General features: G+C 42.5%; 2 protein-coding genes across 4 annotated transcripts in view; both read right to left on the reverse strand.

Moving 5' to 3' along the window:
* Positions 1-2,072: 2,072 nt before the first annotated feature.
* LOC101143138 (thymosin beta-15A-like) overlaps positions 2,073-17,498 on the reverse strand; it is a 53,953-nt gene continuing 38,527 nt past the window's right edge. Inside the window, exons 3-5 of one of the 3 annotated variants that reach the window (XM_063702826.1) lie at positions 3,640-3,784; positions 3,420-3,438; positions 2,073-2,414 (exon numbers count right to left, since the gene is read on the reverse strand). In XM_063702826.1, the coding sequence (XP_063558896.1) occupies positions 2,388-2,414; positions 3,420-3,438; positions 3,640-3,784 (191 nt within the window). In that variant the 3' untranslated portion in view covers positions 2,073-2,387. Of the gene's footprint in view, positions 3,439-3,639; positions 3,785-17,498 lie in introns of all 3 variants that reach the window. The other 2 variants (XM_063702827.1, XM_063702825.1) reach the window with 2 other exon arrangements.
* Positions 3,795-8,963, reverse strand: LOC101145599 (histone H2B type F-M). The gene has a single exon (XM_055376828.2). The coding sequence runs from the start codon at positions 4,548-4,550 to the stop codon at positions 4,104-4,106; it is 447 nt and encodes a 148-aa protein (XP_055232803.1). The 5' UTR covers positions 4,551-8,963; the 3' UTR covers positions 3,795-4,103.

The raw sequence follows: 17,498 nt of genomic DNA on the forward strand, positions 1-17,498 counted from the left end.
AGGAATTGAAATATGGAAGATATTGGTATTCACGAAAGATCTTTAGACAACTTCTTGTCTGATGGCCTGGACTCATGTGAATTCCATGGGAAGCCAAGAATTTTTTGAGAATTTTACAGCAGAAAAACATTGCCAGACTGGACTGAATGGGACAAAGATGGGACGAAATTCAAGGAGACTGTTAGAGTTCCTGGACTGTACCGGCAAGAAAGGGACTGACTGAGGCACCCAGCTGTGACCATTTCTTCATTTTCGAGACAGGGAAGAAGGACTCCAAAGTTGGGTCAGAGGTTGGCATGGCCGTCACTGCCCCCAAGAACCAGGGGCACGGTACTAGGGGACTGGGCCATCTCTCTCTTGGTCCCAGAAATGGAGGTCACCTCCTGAGTTCCAGGCATTTGTCCCACTTCCTCGGTTTCAGAGGGATGGGCTGCAGCAGCCCAGGCTGGGGGGAGATCCCCCACCCCGCTGCCCAGGGCTTAGGGTGTGAAGCTGTTACCCCATTGGGCCTGAAGGACAGAGCACTGAGCCCAAGCAGAATCTTTTCCATCCTTAGAATGTAACGGAATTTGCCCCCATTAGGTTTCAAAAGTGCTTAGGGCCCACGTACTCCAGTAGTTTTTCGGATGTCCTGCTTTTGGTAGGATAAGCCCTATCTGGTATCAGTCCCACAACTGTCTTTCAGAAGGAGATAACTTGTCTAGCTTCACAGGTGCAGTGGTGGAGAGAATTCCCGCCTCAGCATGAGTCATACCTGGAGACTCACCCATTCCAGATATAGAAGATTATCAGGCGAGATATTAGAGAATTGACGTTGGAGGGCATTAAGTCTTTGGGGATGTTGTGATGAAATGAATGTATTTCCTATGTGAGGACATTAATTTGTGCCACGGAGTGGATGCAGAAGGTGTACTAGTATGGATGGAGTTGTGTCTCCCTACAATTCAGAGGTAGAAGTCCTGGCCCCCAGGGTTTTAGAATGTGACCTTATTTGGAGAGAGTCTCTAGTCAGGTCATGTGGTTAAAGTGAAGTTATGAGGGTTGACCTTATCCAACAGGCTTGGTCTCCTTACAAAATGGTGACAATTGTAATCCAGAACTGTGAGATAAAAAATACATAGTGTTTAAGTCAGCCAGTCTCTGGAATATTTTTCAGCGGCCCTAGAAAACTGATAGAATACACCTCCATCAGAAGCATTGAAAGCATACAACCCATCGAAGAGCCAAAGAAGCACACCCATGTAATCACAGGTTTCCCCTTCAACTCCCATTGAACATCCCTGGACAACTAACTCTACCTATTACAGACCGGGAAACCTGATCACACATTGGGCCATGGCCCCTTGGCTGCAGTTGCCTCACTGGCTGACACGGATCTGAGTGGAGCTTGTGCTGCTCCATTGGACGGCATTCCATCATCCCCATGATGCACTGAGGCCAGTCATGAAGATTTTCTTAAACAAAAGATTCTAGCCTGAAGAAGAGCAGAATCAGGTAAATCTAAACAAGTGAGATTTCATTACGAAGGAACCTAGAATAGGTATTGTTCCTTAGACTTTTTGATGTAGTTTTCTCTGCCGTGTTTGCGTCCTTGCTTATATTTTCAAATAAACTCCAGGTTACAGGGAAGGCTGATCAAATGTTTGACTGGACTCTCTTTATCCCATTCATGCTGTTTTGCCTACATTGATACTTCTTATTTGTTGTTTAAGCAGTAAAGGTCTTTCCCGTAGTTTGCGTTTCTTTAAGTCACAGCATGACATCATGATTGCCTAATAGGTTCTGCTTCTGCTCAATGACCCAAAGAAATACCATATCAAATGTGTGAGCTTCCTCTTCCGATCTTCACATCAACCCACCCCTTTCCTCTTTCTTCCTGTAATTCACCGGCATCAGTCCCCTTGCCCCCTCACTCTTCACTCCCCACAACCAAATCAGATTTCATTGTTAACCCTGTTTTACTAATGGCCCTCTTTGATTTCTGAATTTACAAAGGGAAAACACATATTCCAAGGTAAAATATCTCAGTGGATTTGGTTTCTCAAAAGGACTTGTCTAATTACACACATATGCAAGGGTAACTTCAGAAATTTGTTTGTATGTCTTAATTCACAGAAACATTGGCACTTTACAGCAAAACAATTAGCGTAATGAGAAATAAGTCACTGAGTGAGATGGTGGTGTTTTGTCAGGTACACAGCTCTGTCTCTGGGAAGAAGCAGGGTTCTGCCAAGGGTCTTTGGTTTGGCAAGTGTTGTTCCGGACTTGTAGGAACATTTGGTGGCACCATCCAGAAGGATTTACTTGCAGCTGATTTTGTGGGGTTTTTCTTGGTCTCCTTGTGCAATAAGCACAACTTCAACTATTTTCATAACATTTCTCTTCAGCTATTTTCGTAATATTTTTCTAATAATCTGGAAAAACAGAAAGTAACAGATCCCAATGAGTGGACTTCTTGGTTCTACTTCCTTTCTCTATGGATCCCAAGTGGAGCTCTGGAGGTGACCTTCCCCTCTTCCCATCTGCACTACTCAGGGAAGCTCTGGCTACCATCTTGCCCTGACCCTGTTTCCCTCTTGACCAAGGGGTCCTCTTTAAATGGTGGAATAATCTATGCGGCTATGTGTTGGGCCCTCTGGGGTGGTTCTTCCCCACTTCTGATGGGCTCAAGAAAATTTTGATTTTTGTCATTTATCCAGCTTTTGTTTCATGGTTTGACTGAGAGTGCCATCCTTTACTGGTTTCTACATATGAAGGAGAAGGGTTGTTTATGAGATGTTTCAAAATTTATGGGAAACATTTAACAAAAATGGCCACATATTGAGCTTCAAGGCACAACATAATAAATTCCTGTGGGTTGCAGTCCCAGAGTATGTTCTCTTGTCCACATACTCGGGCGACTGGAAATCAATGGAAAAGGAAAGCAATGGGAAAGTCAGCACCTGCTCTGAAATTCAGCAATACACTTATAGAAAAAAATGCTTAAAATGCCAAGACTTGGGACCCAGAAGAGAGCACAATGAAAGGTAGCCTGTATTAATATTAACATGGATATCAATATGCTAATCTTTTGAGGAAATAAGCGTTATCTGACTTCTACTAATGGCTGCCAATGCTCTGTATAACTTGATGTTAGGGACAAGGTACATATTCTAATCCTAGCTTTGGATTCATGTCCCTAAAAGATCATGATTACAAACACTGCAAACAAAAACATCAGGTAAAGAATCACACTGCCGTTCCTTTAAACACCAGGTTGAATATAACAGGAAGGCTGCTGTGGGTTCAGCTTGGGTCACTCCCCCCACATTGGGTCAATGACTGTTGCTCATAGACTGCAGGTCACTCATTGGCTGTACCACTGTACACTAGGGCATGAGCTGTTTCCGTGGACACTCCGTAATCCTACTGACACACACCTGGAAGTAAGGAAGGTTTCTGTTCAAAAAGAAACGAAATGATTATTGTCAGTGCAAAAAGAGAATGAATTACAATAGTGGTCTCAGAGTCGGGGAAGCTGGAAAACGAATGGATTCTTGAAAATTTTATTTAGCCATGTATATACTGTAACTGGGCCTCGTTTGCTTATTTACGTGGATTCACGATGAGAGAGATGCTGAACACATTTAGGAGGGTTACCTTGCTTCTTGTATCAGCATATTCACTTTCTCTGTTGCCATATCGCACATAATGAAGTTCTGGAAAATCCCACCATCCAGTCGTAGGAGAATGAGAGTGAAAAAGGTAAACATCAGTACATTGATAACATCATCATAAAGATAACCTAGAAAGATAACTAATAAAAACGGCCATTTAGGAAACTGAGGACATGAAACACGATTACGGAAACACCCCCTACTTTTCCTTGGAGCATATTGCACTACAGATATATTGGAGTTGACAGTGTTTTGCACTGTGGGAAAAATGCTTGAAAAAACCGCAGGAGGCCACACGGCACATGCCCCCCAAGCTGGAACGGTGCCACCCACCCCAACCTCCGGTGGGGTCCCCCCCTTGGCGGGCCACTGGCCTATAGGGCCACGGGAGGTGGTTCTGAATAGAGCCTTTGGGTTTCCCAGGTGCTCAGGCGCTCCTGAGACAGCTCACTTGCTTTTGGTGTACCTGAGGGCGGCATTCGTGCCCTGGGCCTCGGCAAGCTTGCCCATCTTCCCAGGCAGCAGCAGGCGCACGGCCATCTGGATGTCCCGGGAGGTGATGGTCACACGCTTGGTGTAACGGGCCAGCTGACCAGCCTTGGTGGTGATGCGGTCCAATATGTCATGGATCATAGAATCCATGACACTCACGGCCTCCTGGGAAAGGCTGAGGCCCTGGTGAACCTGCTTCAGCACCCGGGGAAAATAGGGGGCGAAGCTGTCCCCGAAGCTGTCCCCGTGGCGGTTGGTGTGGCGCCTGCGGGAGCCTCGGCGCCTTCGCCTCTTCTGCTTCTGGGCCGTCGTGGAGTTGGCCTCTTTGGGCTCCCGGATGCTCTGGCCTTCCTCCGAGGTTGTCTCAGAGGAAGCCTCAGCCATGGCAGAAGCAGCAGCCATTAGATGGCAAGAACAGAGAGTGACGGTTGGGGACCAGGGAAGGGGGGGGCACTTTGGTATGGTCGCATGGCTCTACTTCACAGTCCAACTCGACATATGATTGGATGAAGTGTCACCAAGGGAGCCTGTCAGCAATCTTCCCTCCATTGAAGGTGATTGGATGATCCTGTTGCTTGGCATCATGTCAGCCAATCACAGAGGGCGTCTGCCCGCCTAAGTGGCCGGGTTGCCTACCTCAGACAAAGGTACACAGAGTCTTGCTCTGTCGCACAGGCTGCAGTGCAGTGGTGCGGTCTCAGCTCACTGCAACCTCTGCCTCCTGGTTTCAAGTGATGCTCCCTCTTCAGCCTCCCAAGTAGCTGGGACTAGAGGCGCGTGCCACCACACCTGGCTAAGTTTTGTATTTTGTGTGTGTGTGTGTGTGTGTGTGTGTGTGTGAGAAACATGGTTTCATTATGTTTCCTCAGGCTGGTCCCAACTCCTGGACTCCAGTGATTCTCCTGCCTTGGCCTCCCAAGCTGCTGGGATTACAGGCATGAGCTATTGTGCCTGGCAGAGAAAACTTATTTCAAGAAAATAAAACATGATGTTGATACCTATTGAAGGATGCACACTACAAAAATCTGAGAACATTTATAAACGTGGTTACAAAACTCATACCTGAAATATTATAAATTAAATCACATTACACACACACACACACACAAAGGGAAACAGTTTACTGCTGTAAATAACAATTTAGAAGCATCAAACGGGGCAAACATTACTAATGGAAAAAGCAGACCTCATATAATCTTTTTTCAACATTACCTCTATTATACTATTCATTTAAATACGTAACAAAAACCCACAGTGCAGAAATAGCTAAATCAAAAATTCAATGAACAGCACCCCTTTCAAGCTTCCGAGAAAATAAAGTAAGGACTCTAACTCATTCACATTTGTCTAATTCTATTGTTTCCCAGTCTACAATCTTTTTTAATGCAAAGCTTAATGTCCTGTGAGTATGCATCACTTACGATGGAAGTATCCAATGAGAGCACCCAAACCCCACTCTCCACTGGCTCAACTAATGAAGTGTCTTCAGCCCTGGGCCTGAGCCATTGGCTCAGAATGTGAGCAGGTGACCAGTCCTGAACCAATAAATGCCCTCCTAGCTGTTCAGCCTTGTAAATTGAGGAGAAAATTAGTTTGAGGTTTTTGTCCACTTTTTATTTCTTTGTTTGATTTTTCGTTTGATTGTAATTGTGGTGAATTAAGGATTTGAATCCAAAGCTGTGAGTAAGCATGTCTCCTACCTCTGGCATCATATTACGAAGGGAAGTTCTCTGAAAAGGAATTTGGAGGAAGGAGACTATTCCTGTGAACAGCTTGCACACCAGGGAGGGGCAGACTTCAGTGTAAAACAAAGGCGCAGTTCCAGAGAACTAAAAGAGGATATGGCTTTTATAGAGAAAGTTCCCATCGAGGTTCTCAGTACAGTCCATTCATGCAAATAAAGGATTCAAAATTAGTTCTGATTGGTTGACTCAGTTGATCTCTGATTGGTCAACACGACTGAGCCCTGATTGGCAGGGGCAGGTGAGCTCTGGCTGGTTGGTTCAGGTGACCTCTGAAAGTTGCAGAGTTAGATAGAGGTATGGGCTTTTGGGGAATTCCTAGTACATATGTGAGCTCTAGTCTGCATGTGGCAGCTTGGCTCTAGTTTAGATTTAGGCTCAGTCACTGGGATCCATCTGGAAAGACTGGCTCTTTTAGGTTTACATTTGTCCACAAGTTTAATAAAATGATAGTGACCAATTAAAAAAACTAGGACGACTCTCCTTTTTTTTTCAATTTGATTGTTGTGGGGCTTTTTCACTTTCAGGCACATGTGTCTGACAAAATTAACCCACTATGGTAATATGAGACAATAAAAACACTTACTTCAGTACAAAGCTTTCTCCAAAATATGATTGGCCCTGATTCTTGACGCAATATAATAGTCTTCCTCTTTCGTTAGACTGTCACTCTGGAATAAGGGGGAAGGAGTGTGGAAGTGAGTGGGGGCACAGAAGAAGCTGTAAAGGGTGGCTATTTCCTCTTTTTCCTTATCCCAGACATTTTCCCTAGTATAGTGACCATGTGTCCTGATTTCGCCTGTTGTCCTTAGTAATTCTTAACAGCATCCCCTTTCACTCTGAAACATGTCCAAATTTACAAATCTGTACTTCCCAATGTAACTAGATCATGCAGGAAGTTGTGAGTGTAGTAGATCTCAGATCTTTGTTAAATGAACAGATAAATAAATGAACCTATGTTAGATAAGAGGCTGGCCCATGACAACCTATGAGACCATTGCTGAATTCTGTGGCTAGTCCACACGACCCATCGGGACCTCTTGGGTACAGTCCCCTTTCCTGTTCTGCACTTAAAAGGAATTATTTCTCTACAAAGCTGTCTGAGTTCCCATGTTAAACCCATGAGAATGTCAGATTTTGTTTCCTCCATGATCTGCATATCACATTGACTCCTCCCAATAACTCTTTATGGTGTAGATATTTTAGCCTCAACTTTTTGGCAGACAAGAAACACAGTAACTAACAAACGTGTCCAATGAACACACAGCTGATAAATGGAAGAGCAGAAATTCAAATCCACGTCAGTCTGAGTCCAGAACCCAAGCACTTGAACGTTGTCTCCTGCCATCCTCTCTCATACTGCGGTGATGGCACCTTCAATGCATGAATACGTAGGTAGACAGTCTGAGGTAAGCCTCCCCTTTACAGTAAGTCTTTACGTAGTTTGATCTTTCCCTGAAGGCAACGTGATAAATTCAGAGGTGTAAAAGCAAAAGCATTAAGTTAGCCTTCCTGCAAATGTATACAAGAAACCTGATTTTCTCGTGCAGCCACGGGAGTTTCTTCAAGCAGCAGTTAGCAAATTCAACCATGCCTGAGCTCAATTGTGTGTTTCAATAGCTGTCTGAAACAAATGCATAGCCATTCCATGTTGCACAATTGTGTCCAATGCAGATGGACTCCAACTTAGCATGGTTCAACTTAAAATTATGTGCCTTTGTGATAGGTTTAACTGGACTTAACTCCATTGTAAGTTGGGGAGCATGTGTTTAGTCTGTTGCAGATTGGTGAGAGAAAGGGTGGGAAGCAGGGAGTGGGGAAAATTTTCAGGTTAGGGTTATACAGTCATTACCCGATGATTGACATTTAGCTCTGTGATGGCCAATTTCATGTCTTGTCTTGTCTTGTCTTTCCAACCAGGGGGAGATTTTTTCCCCAAATAAGCAAAGATAGAGATCTAGGTAATTCGGCTTGGTTGGGTTACAGTACCTAGATATGTGGTCAAATTCTATTGTCAATGTTTGTGTGAATGTCCTTTTCGGTAAGATTAACATTGAAATCAATGGATCTGAGTACAACAGACTGCCCTCCATATTGGCCTGAATAGACCAAAAAGACTGACTTCCCCCAAGCAAGAGTAAATTCTGCAACAGACAGCCTTCACGCTTGAACTGCAACATTGGCTCTCCCATGGGTCTTCAGCCTCATGGTCTTTAGACTTAAACTGTCACGTCAGCTTGTACCTGGGACTCTAGGCTGCCAGCCCACCCTGCAGATTTAGGACTTGCCAGCCTCCATAATCACATGAATCAGTTTCTTACAATAAATCTCTCTCGACAGATAGCTGGATAAATATCCTATTGGTTTTATTTGTCTGGAAATCCCCTAATACAAGCTTTCTGCACCAAAACATTGCTGCAGAGATCTGAGTGTTGTTCCCACATGTAAAATATCCAGTTAAATATGAGACATTTTCGTGATTCCATTAATCAATACCTTTGCCTTTGATTAGTGACTACACTGTTAAGTCAGTAGTTTTTCCTGGATCTTAAGAGATGTTTCTTCATCATTTGATATGACTGGGGACAACAACGTATTCAGTTCAATGGTAAAGTTGAGGACTTAATTAAAGTTATTATCACTGAAAATAACAATCCCTTGAACATTGGTAGAGTCCAGGTGACACGTGCTAACCAGCAGAGTGAATGAACTTACCCTACTTCCGACCTTGCCAGTTAATTGCACTCCCTTTCATTACCACCCATATAGCTGACACTCATATGGGTTGGTGTCAATTAAGCCAGGCATTGCTATAGTAATAAAAAGAGGCACCACTGACTGAATGGCGACTGTGCCAGGCATTTTTCTAAGTGCTTTACAGGGAACACTTCAATTACCTTTCACAAGATCTCCGTGAAGTAGTGTTATTATCTCCATGTTTATGGATAAAGAAACTGAACCACGTAAGAGTGTCACTTGCCCAAGATCAAACAGGTAGAATATTACCGAGGGAAGAATCAAACAAATTTCTACACATTTAAGCTTCTGCTCAGAAAAAGAAGATATCATCAGAGTGAACAGGCAACATACGGAATGGGAGAAAATGTTTGCAATCTTTCCATCTGACAAAGGTCTGATACCCAGAATCTAAAAGAAACTTAAAGAAATTTACAAGAAAAAACAAACAACCCCATCAAATGTGGGCAAAGGATATGAGCAGTTACTTCTCAGAAGAAGACATTCATGCGGCCAACAAACATATGAAAAAAAGCTCATCATCACTGGTCGTTAGAGAAATGCAAATCAAAACCACAATGAGATACCATCTCGTGCCACTTAGAATGGCGATCAGTAAAAAGTCAAGAAACTACATATGCTGGTGAGGCTGTGGAGAAATAGGAACGCTTTTACACTCTTGGTGGGAGTGTAAATTAGTGCAACCATTGTGGAAGACAGTGTGGGGAGTCCTCAAGGATCTAGAACCGGAAATACCATTTGGTCCAGCAATCCCATTACTGGGTATACACACAAAGGCGTATAAATTATTCTATTATGAAGACAAAAGCACACGTATGTTTATTGCAGCATTATGTACAAGAGCACAGACTTGGAACCAACCCAAATGCCCATCAATGATAGACTGGACAAAGAAAAGGTGGCACATATACACCACGGAATACTATGCAGCCGTAAAAAAAAAGAATGAGTTCATGTCCTCGGCAGGGACATGGATGAAGCTGGAAGCCATCATTCTCCACAAACTAACACAGGAAGAGAAAAACAAACACTGTATGTTCTCACTCATAAGTGGGAGTCGAACAATGAGAACACATGGACACAGGGAGGGCAACATCACACACTGGGGCCTGTCAGGGCTGGGGGACAAGGGGAGGGAGAGCATCAGGACAAATACCTAATGCATGCGGGGCTTAAAACCTAGATGATGGGTTGAGAGGTGCAGCAAATCACCATGGCACATGTGTACCTATGTAACAAACCTGCACGTACAGCACGTGTATCCCAGATCTTAAAGTAAAATAAAAAGAAAAGAAAAGAAACAAACATAGTAACCCCGGGAAGAAAAGATGAAAGCATTTTAAACACCAGTTTAGAGATAGTGGAATAGAGATTTAGTGAATCACAAGGTAGATAAAAATAATTATACACGATACCGCATACAGAGAACGAAGAAAGAAAAGATTAAAGAGAGGCAAGGAGACTAAAGGTGTGGTCAAAGAAGGTAGGATGAACATCACATGGGCATTACAGAAATGGAAATAAGAGTGAATTTTGCGCAAATAATATTCAGAGAGAAATGGCTGGTAATTTTCCAGAATAAAGGAAACACATGATTTGCGATTCAGGAAACACACTTGTACACATCATACTAAAGCTACAGAAAAGTGAAAACATAGAGATCATAATAGCTGAGAAAAAACGCATTGCCTTCCAGGGAATAATGAAGAGTTTGTCAGCAGACCTCTGTCTGTCAATGAACGGAAGCCAAAAGCAAAGTCTGAGGGAAAATACTGTCAACCTAGAGTTGCATTCCTAGCTAAAGTATCATGAAATAATAAGGAGGCCGTGATAGACATGCAGGAGAACCACCCAGAATCCCTGTCAAGGACGGATTTGATGTTTGTGAGGCTGGGAGTGCAGGCAGGTGCCAGTCAACAGCCACTTCTCCCTGAGGACACTACCTGAGCTGCCTTGCTCTAGCTCATGCCCTTCCTGAGGTGGACCACATGCAAGGACAAATCCAGGAAGGGGTATAAAGATCTAGCTAACTATTCCTAAAGCTGAATAACTCTGATGGGCCATTTTACCTTCAGAGCTTCTTTAGGTATCACAAGAGGCTTTTGTTTGGCCTGAAGTAAGCATGAACTTCTTCCTCTGCCCACTCCTGCCTCCTTCCTGCCCCTTCCTCAGCTGCCGATCCAGGATAAGTGTCCTGCACACTAAACTCCATCACGGTGTCAGCTTCCTGCAGAACCTAACCCAGAAACAATGATGCGGTAGAGAAATTGAAAACTCTTAGTGTTGACACCAACAGAAACCTTGTTAAAGAAATTTCCGAAGAATGTCATGTAAAGAGATGTAAACTGACCAAAAGAGCACGATTGGAGGTGCCAACAGGGAATAGTAATGCAATACACTGACAAATAAGGGTGAATGAAAAACTATGACTTACGAAACGGATGCAGTGAAGACTACGAAGACATTGAACAATCAATGAAACAAGAAAGAACTACCTATTATAATTATGCATCACGTGCGCAAGGGTGGCATCCTTGAGATTTAAGTAAGGGGCACGTGACCTGTGGCATCCCACCGATTTTTCACACATTCTTTCCCCAAGAACTAAACATTGTCAACTCTGCTTCAATCTGTATCTGTGGTGCAGTTTGTTCCACAGGAAATAATTGATTTCATTTGATAATTTTGCAGGTAATCACTTCGTTACACGGTCATATCTATCAGTTCGATTCACAGGTCTCCCTTTTTAAGGATTTGTCAGATCAACGTTATTTTTGTAGCAAAGTCTCTTAATATTTTCACTCTTATTCTCCCTAGAGAATTTGGTGGAATAGTCCACATGTCTGTTATATTTGATTTGGCAACATATAAAATGAAATTCTTGATATAAACATCTTACCTATTTAATCCCGTTTTTCGAACACATCTCATATACGGAATTCTTTTCAATACACAAATTTGGACCCAAAGAGAGTACAGGAAATAGACATCGCCAAGTAGAATTTTCAGGAAGCATCTCACTATTCCAGGTCCTTGAGCACTGAAATTACTGTTCTGATTGCTTCAGACTTATCCAATTCTATTCCTTTCCTGTCCATAAGCTCCTGTTTTTTAAAAACACAAACTTTTATCAGTTGCATTTGTGCATCACTGGATGATGGGAGCATCCAAAGAGAATGCCAAGCCCCAGTCTCCACTCATTTCACCACAGAGGAACCTGCAGCCCATGAGCCACAGCCATTGGCACAAGCGTGGAAGATGACTGGGACTGAAACACTATGTGCGTTCCTTGGTGTTGCCCTATTACATGGAAGAGGGGCAGAGAATGATTTTTGCTTGCTCTGGGAATTTTTGCTCACTTGCTTTCAAATGTGGTGATTCGGAGATATAAATCTGTAGCTGGTAGTGGGGCATGTCTCTTGCTCCTTGCAATAACTAAGAAAAAGATGAGGCACTAACAGGACTAAGATGATCCCTCCTTTCTCCTCCTGGGATGTCAATGTTAATATTAATGTGAATGTTAATGCAATATAACTTACATCGTGTTGGCTTCTTGGCCCAATGGGTGTGTGTTTGTTTTTCTATATCTATATTGCTGAGGTTCAAAACAGTTGTGACTTTCCAGTTACTTTTTAAAAAGTATTATTTATATCTAGCACTCAGTTCTGTGGAGAGAGAACATATTCTGGGATTTCAATCCTTGGAGATGTATGTGGAGTTGCTTTAAAGCCCCGTATTTATCTATTGTATTGCTGTTATTAGTACTTTCAAAATATGTTGTAAATTCCCCTTTGGAGTAGGATGCCGACACCTGATTAGGATGTCAATTCAAGCAAATGATAAAACGAACCCTGGATAATCTACAAAAACAAAATCCTTCTGCAGCCCGTAATAACTCGATAAAACCCTCGCAGGAGAGAACAACCACAGAGGATTTCACCTGTGGCAGAAACGCAAGTGCTCAAGAGAAAGAACGCAATCTTGGTCAACGCAAGATGCTCCAGAGAGCTTCCCTGAATAGTGCACGTGGAAAGAGGGGGCTGATGGCTGATCAAGGAGGTCATGGAGAAATCTGTTTTTCACCTTAGGCCCAATGCTGACTAACTGTCCTGGGCCGTAATACCTCCACACCTCTCCTTCAAATAGACAAACTAAGGATTTTGGGCCATTGACCCACCTTATCAGGATTAGTACTTATTTTTGAATTTTAAGAAAATCTCGTAAAAGTATTTCAAAAAGAATAAAAAAGTTTGCTTCCAAAAGTGACTGAAAAAAATCTGTCACAAAATTAACTGCAATAAATATCCCTGTGTGGTGCTTTGAGACTGTCTTACACATCCCTAACAAGATTATGGAAGCTGAAGCCTCTTTTCAGAGCTGTTTGCCTTTGCGGGGATAAAAAAATAACTGCAGAGTTGTTTGAAAAACACTGTATTCCTCTTCAGTCACTTTATTTCTATCAGGCTCATTGGTGCTGCATGAACTTGCCAGAAGTTTTCCATAGGACATAAAAATGTTCCACCAAAGAATGTTAATTCTTGCATACTGTTCCTAAGCACTTAGTGTCGTGAATAGTCATTTTTGTATACATTGAATGATTAGGACTTTCTTGTTGTGTGTTGCATTTGTAAATTCAGAAAGTATACAGGAGCGTTAGTGAAATAATGTTAAAAATGCACCATAACCCGGCTGTGTAATGCTGACTGGGAGTGTAAGGGTGACTGACATAGACAAATTATAGGCAAGGGAGAGGAGAAATGGGTCTTGATATTGAAGACTGGAATGGAAAATGAATACATCTAATTATTCATCTCTGTGGCTGAAAGCGGGTAAAGGGCAATAAGTGAGCATCGGTGATCTAATGGTGTGTTTTACTGAAAGAAGGAACTAAAGGAATTGGCGTGCATCATGTAAATAACAAATTATAAGCATCATACCAAGAAAAATAGTAGTAGCACATCAAGGATACCCTCATTAAGTTTTATCAACATGACCCGTACCAAGGAATTGCCATTGAAATACATGACTGAGGATTCAAACGTATTGTAGAAATACCGAGATCAAAAATTTTTTTTAAATAAAATATACCCCTTTCAAATATCCCAGCTAAAGATACTATTCCAACTCATTTGGATTCATCTGGGTCAACTGTTTCCCAAGTTATAATCTTTTGTTAAAAAATAAAAATAAAACTTCGTGACCTTCAACTGTACATCACTGAGAAGATGGGAGCGTCCAATGAGAGGAGCTGAAATCCCACTCTACACTGTATCACTGGAGGGACGCAGCCACTGAGCCACAGCCATTGGTTCCCCGTGTGCTAAGGGACCCAGCCAAAAAAAGTGTCTTTCTGGGTGTTTGTCCTTGAAGACAGAGGAGGAAATTTGTGTTTGCATTCTTGTCGTGAGCTTCTTTTTCTCTTTCTTTCTTTTTCTTTCTTTTTTTTTTATTATACTTTAAGTCCTAGGGTACATGTGCACATTGTGCAGGTTTGTTACATATGTATACACGTGCCATGTTGGTGTGCTGTACCCATTAACTCGTCATTTACATTAGGTATTTCTCCTAATGCTATCCCTCCCCCATGCCCCCACCCCACACCAGGCCCTGGTGTGTGATGTTCCCCACCCTGTGTCCAAGTGTTCTCATTGTTCAATTCCCACCTATTAGTGAGAACATGCGGTGTTCGGTTTTCTGTCTTTGCGATAGTTTGCTCAGAATGATGGTTTCCAGCTTCATCCATATCCCTACAAAGGACATAAACTCATCCTTTTTAATGGCTGCATAGTATTCCATGGTGTATATGTGCCACGTTTTCTTAATCCAGTTTATCATTGACAGACATTTGGGTTGGTTCCAAGTCTTTGCTATTGTGAATAGTGCCACAATAAACATACGTGTGCATGTGTCCTTATAGTAGCACGATTTATTATCCTTTGGGTATATATCCAGTAATGGAATCGCTCGGTCAAATGGTATTTCTAGTTCTAGATCCTTGAGGAATCGCCACACTATCTTCTACAATGGTTGAACTAGTTTACAGTCCCACCAACAGTGTAAAAGTGTTCCTATTTCTCCACATCCTCTCCAGCACTTGTTGTTTCCTGACTTTTTAATGATCGCCATTCTAACTGGTGTGAGATGGTATCTCATTGTGGTTTTGATTTGCATTTCTCTGATGGCCAGTGATGATGAGCATTTTTTCATGTGTCTGTTGGCTGCATAAATGTCTTCTTTTGAGAAGTGTCTGTTCACATACTTCGCCCACTTTTTGATGGAGTTGTTTGATTTTTTTCTTGTAAATTTGTTTAAGGTCTTTGTAGATTCTGGATATTAGCCCATTGTCAGATGGGTAGATTGCAAAAATTTTCTCCCATTCTGTAGGCTGCCTGTTCACCCTGATGGTAGTTTCTTTTGCTGTGCAGAAGCTCTTTAGTTTAATTAGATCCCATTTGTCAATTTTGGCTTTTGTTGCCATTGCTTTTGGTGTTTTAATCATGAAGTCCTTGCCCATGCCTATGTCCTCAATGGTATTGCCTAGGTTTACTTCTAGGGTTTTTACGGTTTTAGGTCTAACATTTAAGTCTTTAATCCATCTTGAATTAATTTTTGGACAAGCTTCTTTTTCTGATCGTTTGGTCACAGTCTTGGTGGTTGAAAGATATGAATTAATAGGTATGAGTGGAAATGTCTCCTGCCTACTCCATCAATAAGAGGACAAAGGGAATCAAATGGAAATGGAGAGATAAAAATGATTCTCTCTTTTCCCATCCGCAATTTTGTCCCCAAGCTACTTGAATGTTCAGGTGATAAAATGTTTTTTTCACCTCCAAGCACATGGGCCTGACAAAAAAAAACCCACCACATTTATTTGGCGGGATAAGAATCCCACCCCAGTGTAGTGGCCGGTACAATGGGGTTGGTCCTCATTCTTGACCCATCACAGCCTTTCTCCTCTTTGATTGTGGCCCTCACTCCTGGATAAGCGGGGAACAAATGCATGGTCGGGAGTACAAAGCTTGAAAGAGTGGCATATATTCTTTCACCTTATTATGAAGGATCGTGGTCAAACATCTGGGGTCACAGGCCAAATGGGCCGGCACCTGAATAGGGCATTAGTGGAGCACAAAAGCACCTTGACTCCTCTTCACTCGTGTCATCAATCCAGTCCCTGCCATGCAGCATCTATCTGATGTGTGTGACAGGCCGGTCCTGCACCTCATGGGCTCCTCATGGGCTCGCTACTGCTTCCATGATTCTTCTGAAATCCTGAAATATGTCCATCATTTAACCAACTCTGCTCCCAAGATCTACACAGAGGCACTTGTGAACAACATGTGCTTGGGGGATTGATGTTAGGCAAGGACTATCTGGTGGACCGGATGCTTGTTGAGGTACTTTGTCATGCACCAGAGGGAATTTTGTGTTAAGGAGGAATAAGGTACATAATTACTGTGCTTGCTATAATCCTCGGACTGGCAGAGTGAATTCTATCCCTTCCAGGAACTCGGTATCCCTTCACAAATACATCAAGGGCCTTCCTTACCCAGAGTTCCACAGCTACTGTGTTAGATCTGACATCAGCACCCAGGTTGATCTCCCAAATGTCACTCCAGTGCCTGGTCCACCCGACATGGTATTATGCTTTGAGTTTGTCAGCCTGCCAGAAGTTAGTTGAAGTAATGCTTCTTCAGGTTAATGTACCTCACAGGAAATACCTCAAACTGTAAGGAAATGCATCATTGATTTGCTTCACTTTACTCGGTCTCCATTTGAGCGTGAATTCAGATGAAATTGCATAAACAAGTGTTTCGCCTAACCAAACTTCAACAGAGTGGGATGTCTGACAGAAAGGGTTGCCTCTTGCTATTACACTCAATGAATTGTTTTAATTTGCAAATGTCTTGTTTTCTTTTTATACGCTTTCATTACTCTTGAGTCAATATGCAGGAATAGGATTGCCAGGTCACACGGTAAGTGCCCATTTAATTTCCAAGGAGCTGACATATAGTTTCTGAAGGGCTGTACCATTCTCCATGAGCACAGTCAATGCATGAGAATTCCAGTTGTTCCACATTTCTGCAAACACTTGATATGCTCAGTCTTTTTATATTTCTATTAATGTTATTTTTTAATGCACAAATCTTAACTGTATGCATGTATGGGGTACAATGTGATATTTTGAAATATGTATTCAATGTGGTAAGACTACACCAAGCTGATGTCCATCCCCTCATTTACCTATCACTTTTATGCTGAGAGATATGAAATTTACTTTCTTCGTTGTCCTGATTTACACAATCCATTACTACTGACTGTAGCCATCCTGCTGTGCAATAGATCTCAAAATGTACTCATCCTGTGTATCTAGAACGTGGCCCCCTTTGACTGGCAACTCCCCATTTTCTTCCTCCCACCCCTCCCCACCCACGTCCCAGACCCTGGGGAGCCGTCATTCTGCTCTCTACTTCTATGAGTTCAGCTTTTTAAGATTCTACCTATAAGTAAGACATTTGGTATTTGTCTTTCTGTGCCTGGCTTATTTCATAACTTAGCATAACGTCCCCCGGCTTTATCCGTAGTGGGCCAAATGACGTATGCTGCTTTTGTCAAGGTTGAGGAATATTCTGTTGTATCTACATACCGTGTTTCCATTATCCATGTACCCAATGATGAACTCTTAGTTAGATTCCACATCTTCACTGTGCTGTATAATGCTGCCGGGAACATGGGAGTGCAGATGTCTCTTCACGGCACTGATTTCACTCCCTTTGACTATAGACCCAGAGCGGGTATGTGGGATTTCCGGACCATATGGCATTTGTATAATTCCGTTTTTTGAGGAATTTCC

Source organism: Gorilla gorilla, chromosome X, assembly GCF_029281585.2.
Source record: "Gorilla gorilla gorilla isolate KB3781 chromosome X, NHGRI_mGorGor1-v2.1_pri, whole genome shotgun sequence".
In the NCBI taxonomy this organism is placed as follows: Eukaryota; Metazoa; Chordata; class Mammalia; order Primates; family Hominidae; genus Gorilla; species Gorilla gorilla.